The sequence below is a fragment of the Sceloporus occidentalis genome, unplaced genomic scaffold, assembly GCF_023333645.1.
Source record: "Sceloporus occidentalis isolate IW3139 unplaced genomic scaffold, rSceOcc1.0.p SCAF_152, whole genome shotgun sequence".
NCBI lineage: Eukaryota > Metazoa > Chordata > Lepidosauria > Squamata > Phrynosomatidae > Sceloporus > Sceloporus occidentalis.
Window position 1 is genome coordinate 1374721 of NW_028317132.1, and position 13622 is coordinate 1388342.

A 13622-nucleotide genomic window follows, 5' to 3' on the forward strand; every position below is an offset into this window, starting at 1 on the left:
AGGTATACATAAATAATGTATGGAAACATAGCATTGCAGGTATAAACCAACAGAACACACAAACCCAGCATTGCAGGTATATATCAACTGGAAATCACATGTACACTCAGCACTGAAGGTTTAGATCAAATAATCAACACATGGAAACAGCACTCCAGGTATTGATCAACTGAATAAGACATGCAAATCCTATATTTGCAGGTAAACATTAATAATGTATGGAAATATAGCCGATACAGATGAACAGAATGACACAAAACCCAGCTTTGCAGGTATATATCAATTGGAAATTACATATAAACTCTGCATTAAAGGTATAGATAAAACCCCCTAAATTACAGGCATAGATCACTGGTCACACACCCCAAAGCCAACCCTGGTGTCCACACTGCCCACATAGAACCTGACCAGCACCTAAGTTACACATTATGTCAACTTTGTCCCCAAACAGCTGAACGTACGCCGTTTTTGTCCCATAAAGACCTCTCCCTCCCAATCTATCCTATCTACCCCCTCTCCCTCCCAATCTATCCTATCTACCCCCTCTCCCTCCCTATCTACCACATCTGCCTCTCTATCTACCACATCTTCCTCCCAATCTATCCTATGTACCCCCCTCTCCCTCCCAATCTATCCTATGTACCCCCCTCTCCCTCCCAATCTATCCTATCTACCCCCTCTCCCTCCCAATCAATCCTAACTATCCCCTCTCCCTCCCAATGTATCCCATCCACCCCATCTCCCTCCCAATGTATCCCATCTACCCCCCTCTCCCTCCCAATCTATCCCATCTACCCCCTCTCCCTCCCAATCTATCCCATCTACCCCCTCTCCCTCCCAATCTATCCTATCTACCCCCTCTCCCTCCCAATCTATCCTTATCTACCCCTTCTCACTTCCTATCTACCTCTTCTGACTCTCTAACCCCCTCCTAACTTTCTAACCCCCCCCTTTGAAGTTCACTTACCTTGGGCTTGTCCAGCGGTGAGATCACGAGGTCTCTGTATCCCTGGTTCTGCCGGCTTCACTGCTGGGCGCCGGATATGACGACATATACCGGCGCTCGGCTTGAAATGCCGGCACTGCGAACCAGGAAGAGCCCTCTCGGTCGCGGAGAAGAGTGAGAGGCGCCGAACGGTTGCTGAGAACTTATTTCTCAGCAACCGCTCGGCGCCTCTCACTCTCTCCAACGGATCTATTAAAAAAAAAAAAAAAAGACGGCGTTTCGATTGGGGGGGCACACCGGGGGGCACAGCATGATGTAGGGGGGGCCATGGCCCCCTCTGGCCCCCCCTGCCGACGCCACTGACTATGAGCCAGAGGAAGTGGAGGAGAGAATAGAGGAAATGAGTGGTCAGGAATCAGATTCCTCAGGGAGCAGTCTATTAATGACTAGTGCACAATTTTCCCCTCCACCTTCTCTGCTAATACTATCATCACCACCAACAAAACTTACCAAATCTGGTAGTATTAAAGAAATTAGCAGTCCCACTAGCATTTCTATTGTCAATACTCCAGTATTTTAACTGTGCCAATAGGAAGACCAACCACTGTTAGTAGCAGTTTAGAGAGCCTAGAGACAAAGAGATGTGCTATCTCCCAGTGTTCGCAAAACTAGTCCTGCTGCTGCTCATCCACCCAGAGCAGTAGAAGCAGCAACCAAAAGTGCACAGTCCAAGGCTCTCCGTGCCCCAACTGGAAAGTGCAAACATTGTGGGAAGCTAATAAGCGAAAGTGTCTGGACATTTCAACAGTGCTGCCATGAAGCATCACCTCAGCACTCAACACTACGCTGTGTTATTGGGGAAAGATGCAGAAAAACGTACTGCTACAACAACTAGTACCATCTCCAGAGAGAGTGGAAAAAACCCAACAGCTGCTTCTGAGCCAATAGCAGCTACAGCTAGTGCTGGCAGGCAAAGACCAAGGCAGGTTGGAGCACTGCAACATGTCCAGCCCACCCTGGAAGATTTTGGGGCATTCCACTCCAGGAGGTCAATGCCCAAACAGCAGGCCAATAAAATAATCCGACTTATTGGGCAGTTCATTCTTTTCCATGATTGAAGGGGAGCCTTTCAAACAATTGATGGCGGCTGTGGCTCCATAATACAAAGTTCCCTCACGTTCCACTTTCAGTAGGAATATTGTCCCCTCACGCATGGCACCTCATCTGATTGAGCAGATTGCCTTTCTTAAATTCAATCTGCCAAAGTTGGGGTACCCAGCTCTTAGCTTGGAAAGTTAATTTTCCCAAATGGTAAAGGTATTTTCTCCCCCCCCCCCGGCTGCATCTGTTTGTGGTGTGGCAACGCCTGCTACCTCCGCCGGAGTGGCCAGCTTACGCTAGGGCCTAGTGTTTGAGCTCTGGAAGTCCTCTCCCAAATGTCATGGATTGGGGGTAAAACAGGTGAGTGAGTCGCGAATTGCCCATTTTCCATTTCCAATGCTGCTGCTGGTGGTGCCAGTGTCTCTTCCTTGCCAGTTCGTTTCCTGGCTAAAGTCATGCCCAAAATCCCCCCAATGGTAAAGGTCGTTTCTCCCCCCCGCCTCCATCTGTTTGCCGTGTGGCAACGCCTGCTACCTCTGCCGGTGTAGCCAGCTTATGCTAGGGCCTAGTGTTTGAGCTCTGGAAGTCCGCTGCCAAACATCATGGACTGGCAGTGTTTGAATGCTTTGCCCTGGGGGTGAAACAGGTGAGTGGGTCCTCAATTGCCCACTCATTCACCTTTTCCATTTTTCAAACATCTACTTTTTCTCTGTAAATCTTGCTTTTTCCTTCCTTTCATTTCATTTTTTTCGTCTGATTCAGATATTTAACCAAGCCAGTTCACTACTACTATTCTTTTTGAAATTTAAAGTTTTTATTAGGTTTTTGTTTTCCTTTTGAAAAGGCACGATATACAAATCATACAGAAACAGACTGTCAGAACATATAGCGGCGAATACATAGTATCCCAAGTCAGCACTTACAAACAATATGAGAAGAATAATCAAAGAACAATCACATCTGGATATTCAGACATCTTAGCAAGGGTAACAAGTATACAGAATACATGTACAGAATAGTTGATAGCGAACACATAGTATCACAGTACCCGAAAAGTGGTGACAATAAACATATATGCAGACCGTATCACTAACAGCCTGAAAGCCGCATTAAGAGTGCCACGGAGGGACAAACCAGGACAACAAGGCGCCTGGAAAAACTGTGAAACAAGAAGATAAACCAAAACTTGACTCTGGGAGCAAGTACCTTAGATGGAGAATGAGGTGTAATGTAGATTTACAGAGGTCATCGGGAATAATGAACAGCATCACGTATAAAACTAAGAAGAACACGATATAGGTAGGCCCTGCAAGGCGAGGAACGAGCCCTCTCACAAACCCTGTCCTCAGGCAGCAGGCAACAGAAACATAAAAGGCAACTAACAAGAACGTCTAGAACGTCTGGGCACGGATCGCCATCACCCGGGACTAGTCACTCTCCCAGAACGCGGCATCCCGCATGAGAAGCCAAGGAGACCAAACTTTGTCGTACTGAATCAGTTGATGGTCATTCCTGAAAGAGAGTTTTTCCATCTCGTGTACACAATCTAACTGCTGGCGTATAGCCGAGACACGAGGAATCTCTGCGGACTTCCAGTGACGGGCGATCAGTAATTTAACAGACAAAAAAAAGTGTATAATTAATTTCCTATGAGAAGGAGGAAGATGGTCGGGAAACATGTGTAAGAGCGCCAGCTGTGGCTGAAAAGGGAGGCAAACCTCTAGAGAGGATTCAAGAAATCGAAAGAGCTTCCTCCATATCGCTAATATAGGTGGGCATAACCACCAGACATGTAACATTGTACCCTCAGAACAACACCCTTTCCAACAGAGGGAAGAGCAAGAGGGAAACATGTGCGAGAGGCGTTTAGGCGTCAAATACCATCTACAGGTTAGCTTTTTTTGTAGTTCCACATGATTGGTACAGTGCGTCACACCCCTCATTGCCTCTTCAGCTTCAAGCCACAGCTCAAGTGGAAATGTAGTGTCCAACTCCTTTTCCCACGCTAACATATGGGGGAGTTTCTTCTCCCAGAGACCAGAGAGGAGAGAGGCATAGCACACCGAAATCGCACCTTTACGGGGCGCAGAAGCCAAACATAAAAGAATGATTGGGTGTGAGGATGAAATATCAACCGGCAAACAAGGTTTGTCGGATTGAAGTAAGTGCCTAATTTGTAAGTATTTATAGAAGTCCCGTGATGAAATGGAAAATGTGGTACACAAATCAGAGAACGGACGGAAAGAACCATGATGGAAAAGGTCACCCAAACGGATGGGGGAGAGAGACTCCCAAGCACGTAGTTGTAAATGTGGGATTAACAGTTCTAAGGAACTTAACCTTAGTGAGGCACTACTACTATTCTTAACCTTACATTAACCCTATAAGTCTAAGCTTATTTTGAGTTTTTGTCCCACATTTTTTCATCTGCATACCTGTCAACAGCCCCTATTTTTCCGGGATAGTCCTGTTCCCACCCCCCCAGTCCTGTCCTGTTGTTAGAAGGTATGCCACTGTAGATAAATTGCAAATGTTAGCCAAGTATGTGAAATTGGTCTAAAATCCCCTATTATTATTTTATTCAACTTCTGTTGATGTTATATGATAAATATTCCACGTTCCTCCCAGGCCAAGTTGCTCAGAGTGTTTGTCTGAGACAACTGCTCTGAGCAACTTGGCCTGGGAGGAATGGGGATTTACTTTTAGGGCAAGGTACACTTCAGAGCACCTCGGATCTCGCCAGGATTTAAAGGTCCGTGTGTGCGACTCTATTGGTAGCCGGTAGGGGGCTCGTCTGGCATCAATGAATGAACCTTTAAATCCTGGCGCCAAAGCTGCTGCTGCTGCTAGGAAACTGGTGAAAACGAACACGAAGAACATATACGAGTATTCGCTTACAGTCTAGAGTGATCTCAATATTTAATTTTCTCAACCTTTAATTTTTCATGTTAAAAAATTCTTTAATTTTTAACATGTTTTGCAGGCCCTTTGATCAGTGTGACAAAGAATCCTCAGCAATTCCCACTGCTGGTGAGTGCCTATATTATCATTGCTACTTAAATGTACGTAGCATTACATATTATTCAGTAATGTACATCTCACCAATACTGTTATTATAGCATCCTACTAAGGAGGGGGATTTCCCCTAAACCAATTTCACCTTTTTACTTTTAGCTTCAGTATCAGCAGGGCATATGTACGTCATAATAAATTTTCACTGAAAAACAGCTTCAATTAAAAACTATTGGCATTTAAGCCATCCTACTCTAGCAGTTTTTGAGCTAAATATAGCTGTAAGCAGCAATGCAGGTGGCCATGCCTGGTGGCTGAGCTGCAGAGCCCTAGTGAATGTCTAGAGTTTTGTTGTGGTGGTACAAAACTTAGAGAGGTTGATTGCAGATAAAAAGAAGGTTCATTTGAGGTTATGAATGTTGAGACTATAGGCATAGGGGCCCACTGTAGAGTTGAAGCATTGGTACAATGTGAAGAGTTTTTATGCATCCGTTTGATATATAGAGAATCCTGAAAAATAGTACGGCAGTTTTAATGAATCCAATATGGTGGCCAAACGAAAAGTCTGACTTGTTTAAAAAACTGTTTAAATAACCCAAAATAGTGGCTTCTAGGTTCACTATAGAATGTTAAATGGTGAAATCATGGTCAAGACAAGCTGGGTTCAGCAATGGGTTAAACAGGGTAAATCATGGTCAAGACAAGCCGGGATATGACACGAAGGAGATTCCTGGACACAGTAGCCAGAATGTGTCCTGGAGGTAGAATGGGTTCAGCGATATGAGTAAAGCTCTGGTTCTCAAATTGTTCAGACATCAGCTTTAATGTTCTTCGAGCCAGGATGGTAGGCAATGATGAAATTGAAACAGGTGAAACGGGCCTGACCAGGATTAAGCCGTTTGGCCTTTTCCAGGTAGAGTAGGTTCTTGTGATGTGTGATTATAGTGATGGGAGTTGCAGCACATTCCAGCAAGTGCCTTCACTCCTCCAAAGCCATTTTGATGGCTAACAGTTCACAGTTTCCAATGTCATTGTTTCTCTCAGCAGCAGATAAAAGCTTGGAAAAGAAGGAACAGAGGTGTATACGATTTGATATCTGATCTCGTTGTGATAGAATTGTCCCTGCCCCCAGTTTCAAGGCATCTACTTCCAGAATGAATGAGTGGGATCTGGAACAGGAGAGGACAAAGTGGGCTTGTTTGGAAAACAAATCGACATTGGCAATCGACAATTGGCAAATTACGGTCTTCCCAAGTGACAAGGAAGATCTGTGTCAGGTACAGGAAGTGGACGCAGTCGGCCAGCTTGTCTGTGTTGCGGTACGTTGTTCCTTCCACAGAGGTCGCAGGCTTGTACAAAGGCAGACACGTTTGTGTGACGGACTGACCAGGGACCTCAGGTTGTGCCTTTCCGCCAAGAGCGACTTTTCCCTTCAGGACGATAATCCGCTGCAATCCGTAGGCAATATCCCCAAGCAAAGTAAAGGGATATCGCTATCCAGTACCCAAATAACCAGGCGAGACTAGTCTTTAGGTACAACAAAAGGAATCTGTTTATTATGGGACAAGCGTTGCCTTTTATTGGAAGGGACACCACAGGGGGGGACAATACAAAAGGACACAGGTGCCACTAAGTCTGGGAGATAAGGAGCACACATTATCTTTATTAGATTATCCCCAGACCTTAGTGTGCCGTGTGAAAACTATTACAAAATAAGACAATAACATACATTTTTATTAATATCACAATAAAAAGCTTCATGTCACTGGATAACATTATAGGAGGGGGCACACTCCGTGAAAATAGCAACGTTCTAGAGTCCAGCAAAGTTCCGGGACCACCGAGTGGAAGAACCAGCAGACTGCACACGAGTTGGTAGCCGCAAACCGTTCCATAGGAAACAGTGCTAGGTACCACTGGCTTCCGGAGTTAACTTACTTGGTGGTCGATGTACTCAGCCCTCTGATAATTCCAGGATAGACTCCCAGGGATGTAAAGATGATACGGTGAAAATAGCGACCTGATCCCAGTAGAAGAAAAGGAAAGCGATGTGATTGAAATGTCCTGGTCTCACAGACGAACGCCTTCCGTGGTCCGATCAGGTCACTGTTTTGGGAATAGTCCTCTGGGAGTCAGGGCAACAATAGCCGAGGGGTAGGGTGACTCTAATAACAGTCCCAATCAGCAAACATATTGGGCCACCAGAAGCGTGGACGAAGGACTTAAAGAATATTCTGGATACCCCGGTGGCTAGCAATGGGAGATTCATGAGCCCAGGAGAATGATTCATGACGGCACTGTGGGGGAACGTAGAGATGACCAGGAGGTGGAGCAGGTTTGCGAGGTTTGAGATGTTGAGAGTATCCTTGATTGGTTCATTCGGTCTCTATGGAAAGCTGCTTTGAGGACTTGGGAGTTCCAATCGGTCTTGTAGGCTAAAGTCCGAAATTCTACTGCATATTGAGCCACAGACTTTCTTCCCTGGTGTAGATCCATGAGACTGGACTTGGCAGCCTCAACTCTCCCTGGAGCGTCAAAAACAGCCCTGAAGGCAGAAACAAAAGCCTTGACGTTGTCTAGCAGTGGGGAATTATGTTCCATGCCAAGATGTCCCCACGGAGCAGGTTTATTATAAACGAGTGGTGTAAGCAGCAAAAGTCTCTGGCTGGGTACTAAAATGTAGCTGACACTGACTCAAGAAGTCCTGACATTCCCAATGATGGCCAGCAAATTTGTCAGGCATAAGCATTTTAGGAGGCTTTATTCCAGGTATCCCAGAGCCCTCATGGGGTACTGATTCAGGAGTAGAAGCAGGCACAACTGGAGATGAAGTTGAAACTTGTAAGCAGGTTGGTGATAGTGTCCATCTTCTGTTCCAAGGATTGAAGCTGAGAGGCTTGAGAGGCTAACACCTGATTGGATGTCTGGTGGAGTATATCTGGACATATGGACACCAATAAAAAAGTGAAGAGGTAAGTGCAGTTCAAATTTTAAAGTTGTTGGAATTGTTTACTTCACCAATCCAAGATGGCCACCAAACGAAGGACGCTACCGAGTCGCCACCTACAATGGTTCTCCAGACCCATGAGATGATTATTCACACCAAGTTTTAAGTCTTTTGCATAAGTGGTTTCTGTATAAAACAGTTTTATTGATTTAGAACGTGTGTGTGCACAAAAAAAAAATGGCTGCTACAGGAAGCATCAGAGAGTGGCGGGTTGATGCATATCAGAGAGCTGTTGTTCATTTCCAAAATGGCGCCCCCCTACAGGTGACATTGACCCTTAATGGACATTGGGGCATCCATAGGGTCATGTGATGTTGGTTGTAGTTGATTCTAATAAGGTTTAATAGCAGTGCATGGGCAGATTTGCAATTGACACACAACAAATGGCGTTTTGGTGCACTGCGCGCAAACTTCACATTTGCAAGTGATTGTGAGCTGTGGTTCACGGGAAGAAGTCGATTAAAGAGGAATCGAATATAGAGGGTGCAATTGCAGAGCTAGAGACTTTAGTCGGGTCATGGTGTGGAGCAACTGTGAAAGTTTTAGATATATAGCTATGGTGGTTGCAGAGAAGGAGATGTTAAAGTTGGAGAAAAAATAATGATTAAAAAACCTAGCGGACACAGACCATGTGACCTAGGGGCCCAAGATTGTATGAGCACTATACAGTGGTGTCTATAAATTTGAAGTGTTTTGGTGCAGTTTTAAAAACAGCATAATAATAATAAACTGAGTGATAACAATAGGTTGGGCAAGCGACTGCTTGGCCACCTAAAAGTAAAAAAAGGTAACTGTAAAATGTCTACAATGTGCCCAAATAGCTTGTACCCCTTGCACCGAAGTATAAAATAAAAAAAACTGTAGTATGTAAGGGAGCGTTATTACTGTACAATACATGTTAGAAATGTTTAAGCAAATTATTTTCAGCAGTGACATTTATCCTATAAAAGAAATCCTGGAACATTTATGTGCCTTCAATATTTTTGTGCTAATAACCATTATGTATATTTATATAATATATATAATATATATACACTCACTGGCCACTTTATTAGGTGCACCAGTTCAATCACATGGCAGCAACTGAATGCATTAAGGCATGTAGATGTGGTCAAGACAACTTGCTGAAGTTCAAACCGAGCATCAGAATAGGGAAGTAAGTGACTTTGAAAGTGGCATGGCTGTTGGTGCCAGACGGGCTGATCTGAGTATTTCAGAAACTGCTGATCTACTGGGATTTTCATGTACAGCCATCCCTAGGGTTTACAGAGAATGGTCCGAAAAAGAGAAAATGTCCAATAAGCAGCAGTTGTGTGGACGAACATGCCTTATTGATGTCAGAGGAGAATGGACAGATGACAGAGAGATTACAGAAAGGCAACAGTAACTCAAATAACCACTTGTTACAACCAAGGTATGCAAAATACCATCTCACACAGGCTAACCAAAACTGGGCTACGTTGCCTGGTCTGATGAGTCTCGATTCCAGCTGCGGCATTCAATTGGCAGGGTCAGACATTGGTGTAAACAACGTGAAAGCATGGATCCATCCTGCCTTGTATCAACGGTTCAGGCTGGTGATAGTGGTGTGGGGGACTTTCTCTTGGCACACTTTGGCCCCCTTACTACCAATTGTGCATCGTTTAAACATGACAGCCTACCTGAGTATTGTTTCTGACTATGTCCATTCCTTTATGACCACAGTGTACCTATCTTCTGATGGCTACTTCGAGCTCATGACAATAAGTTCCCTGTACTCCAATGGGCTCCACAGTCACCAGATCCGGAGACAATAGAGCACTTTTGGGATATGGTGAAACGGGAGATTCGCATTGTGGATGTGCAGCCGACAAATCTGCAGCAACTGTGTGATGCCATCATGTTCACATGAACCAAAATCTCTGAGGAATGTTTCCAGCACCTTGTAGAAAGTGTGGCATGAAGAATAAAGGCAGTTCTGGAGGCAAAAGGGGGTCCAACCCGGTACTAGCAAGGTGCACCTAATAATGTGGCCAGTGAGTGTATATGCATACTGTGTAAAAACTAAGTAACAATGTGTTACATGTGTTACATAAAACCTGTTCAAACAGCTTTATGCCCTCTCAAAACTTTTAAGCCATGTCTGCACTGTTCTGTATTATTAAGTGTAATTCAATTTATCTGTTCTATTCTTCTCAGCCTCAACTGGTAGAGGAAGGTTTGGCTTATGCAGAGCTGGAATTGATGAAATCCCCAGTGCCAGTTAAAGATCCCAAGTCCACCACAGTGTATGCACAGATACTTTTCGAAGAGAGCTCATTGGGACAGGAAAATAGGCCTTCGGAAGAAAGGAAAGCCACTGAGAGCCCAAATGTAACATTCGACCCAAGGGGCCCAAGAGTACACAGCTTCTATAACACAGGGTGGTGATTTTTGCTTCTTGGATCTCAAACTGGATGGTACTTGCAGCTGTTTTAAAAAGACTGTACTTTTAGATTTTTCCATCGAGGGAGCTAATTATGTGCAAGTGTTTGCTTGCGGTCCATGTGAGATGATCAGCCGCCATGATCAGTGTGTAATGGCAGCCTGTTGGCTGCCTGTGTGACGTGATTGACAGCAATTTGTGATGGCCAGGGTCATCTTTAACATTGATTGGACCCTTGGCAAGCCTTTCCTTTGGCCTCCCTCTGTGCTCCCTAGTGTGCAATCACTCCATCCGCTCCCATGCCAAAATTGCCACACTTTGTCAGTGTGAGAGACAGTGCAGTCTTCCCTCCTTCTGACCCTGCCGTGAGTTTGAGAGGTCCTCTCTCTCGTAATAATCACCAGAGTCCCTTTGTCCCCTCATTCACTAAGCCACATCTCTCTTTTCCTTCCTCCCTGTAGTTCAGGTAAAGATCAAATAAACCACACATGTAAACAGCCCTTGCATGTGTAAATCAACTGAATAACACACACACACAGCAGATATAGAGCAATTGAAAATGTGAACTCGGCATTGAAGCTATTGATCAAATAAACAGAATCAGGTATACAATAATAATGGATGAAAACATAGCATAGCGGGTATAGATCAACAGAATAACACACAAAACCAGCTTTGCATGTTTAGATGAACTGGAAATTAAATATAAGTATTAAAGATATAGATACAAAAACCCTAAATGACAGACACAGATCATAGGTTGCACACCCCAATGGACAGCCCTGGCATCTACACTGCCCACACAGAACCTGACCATCGCCCAGATTACACTCATAGGACTTCCCATCTTTCTCCCCAAACAGCCCAGCCTGAGCGAACTTTGTCCCCAAACAGCTCAGCGTGACCCACCATTCATCCACACATTAATTAAATGTCTTACTCATTCATACAATTCATCCACGCATTAATTCATTAATTTTCTCACTTATTCACACATATTATATACACATATTCATTAATGCATCCTCACAAATCATTCAAGAAGTTCATCCACACATTAATTCATTGTCTCACTCATTCACACAAATCATCCACACATTAATTAATTTTCTTACTCATTCATATTTTTCCAGAGAGTCTCCACCCCCTTACCTCACCAGTTGCCTGCAGCTTTTGGTGCACCGCTCCCAGCGCTCTTAAAGCAGATCTGTCAGTGCTGTGGGGCTGGGTTTATCGCAAGGTCATAGGGCATGCCGCTTTTGTCCCGCATTAATGACGGCCTTGGTGATAAGACGGCCGTCTGGCGCCCCTGCTGCTATAGTGCCCTGTGCGGCCGCGCAGCTAACACACCACAAAGGCCGGCCCAGCCACCAGACTGTGACACAGGAAAAGAAAAGGAGGGACAGGGGCCCATATGAGGAGGACAGTTTGTTTTAGGAAACCTTAAGAGGCAAGTGAATAAGGTTTAAATCATTATATCTGCAATTTTAACTATTAATTATGTACATTCAATGGAGTATCCGGTAGTATTTCCTGAGATTTAAATCTAGGCCACATAAACAAAAAACAACATGCTACCTAACTTCAGTACAATATAATCCTATATGCTATTTTTGTAATCTTTTGTAAATTATTTTGTAAATGTTCATCCAGGGAAGGACTGAGACCATCCAGGGTCCTGGGCAACAAAAAGTCATGGGCCCTCTGTGGTGATTTTAAACTTTTAAACAGTGTAAACAAATTTTAGTTTGTGGTTTTCACACATCACATACATAATTATTATTAAATATATTTTAAATTATATCAGTAATTGAAAAGTACAAGTAATTTTAATATTCTAATATATTTACTATGACAGCAACTGCCATCACAACATACTAAGCCACAATATGTGCCTGGCTCAGTATACAGTGATAGGAGTTAAGGTGCAATGATGGGAGTTATTTTGGACCACTATCAGAGGGCCATCACACACATGCTTCATGCTTTCTAGCATTGTCACATTCTTTGTGTCTCTGTTTTCTCTCCTGCAGCTCCTCTTTCTCTTCTTTTACGTTTTCTTTTTCTGCCTTAGTCTGTTTTGCCACCTCCTCCTCTCTTCCTTACTTTTCTATCTTCTTTAAGAAAAGACCTTCTGGTCTGGCAGTGGGCGATGCTTCAGTGTTGAGCGCCGGGATATGACATGAAATCCTGACGCACATACACCTATACATAGACATTCATGCTTACCAGCACTTATACATAGAGATTCATAATTACATATATCGCAGTTGTGACCCCTGCAGTTACGCCACTATTCAACATGAATAATAAACATTCATGTTGAACAAAGGGACAGACTGACCCATCCGGCGTCGTGGGACCTGCAAGGGTCAGTCTGCAGGAGCAGAGCCAGTTAGAGGGAGATCCTGCAGCCTCGACCCTTGCTGGTCCTTCGACCCTATGGGTCAGTCTGCCCCTGTGTTCAACATGAATGTTTATCATATGTGAGCCCATGGCTGTAAGTTCTGTGTGGTAAAGAAGGACAGCTGCCTCAGGTGAAGGGCGTGCATGAGCCACCCAATAGCAATGTTCTAGAAGCAAATGTGATGCCAGAGCGGGATGGGACCTCCAACCTTTATAAGCAAATCTCTTCTTTAAATGTATTTTTTCCAGGAACAGGTAAAGTAAAAAAACATGTTTTTTTTATAAGCACTGCATTTAAATACTACATGCAATGAATAAAAATATGGCCAACTGAATTCAGCTTCTTAAATTTAACTTAAAGAAGTCTTCTAAATTGCCAGAAAATTAGTCATGCTTTAAATTTGCCTTGCCATAATCTCAGTATCACACCCTATACCTAATATTTGCTTTCTCATCTCAATTTAATCCATAACTTGGATGGTACTGTTCAATCTACAGATTACTGGCTACTCTACAAATACTACTGTGATAAAGAATAAGGAAACATGATGATAAGGCTTAGGTTAGGCATCATCTATGCTTCCTCAGCTTTGTAAATATGCTGTAGGTCTTGATATAAGCATTGTTCCTACTGTAACCAATTTATCAGGGGACATTTCTTGAACATTTGTAATATTGCAATATTATCTACTTGTGATGGAGGTTGTTTTTTCCTATGACTCATTAGTGCTCATGCAGATATTGTT

At 43.8% G+C, this 13622-nt stretch overlaps 1 protein-coding gene across 1 annotated transcript in view; it reads right to left on the reverse strand.

Moving 5' to 3' along the window:
- Window positions 1-7819: 7819 nt before the first annotated feature.
- The window catches only part of WDFY4 (WDFY family member 4), a 171677-nt gene continuing 165874 nt past the window's right edge, over window positions 7820-13622 (reverse strand). The window contains exon 55 of the mRNA XM_089500353.1: window positions 7820-7997. Coding sequence (XP_089356479.1) covers window positions 7820-7997 — 178 coding nt within the window. The remainder of the gene's footprint in view (window positions 7998-13622) is intronic.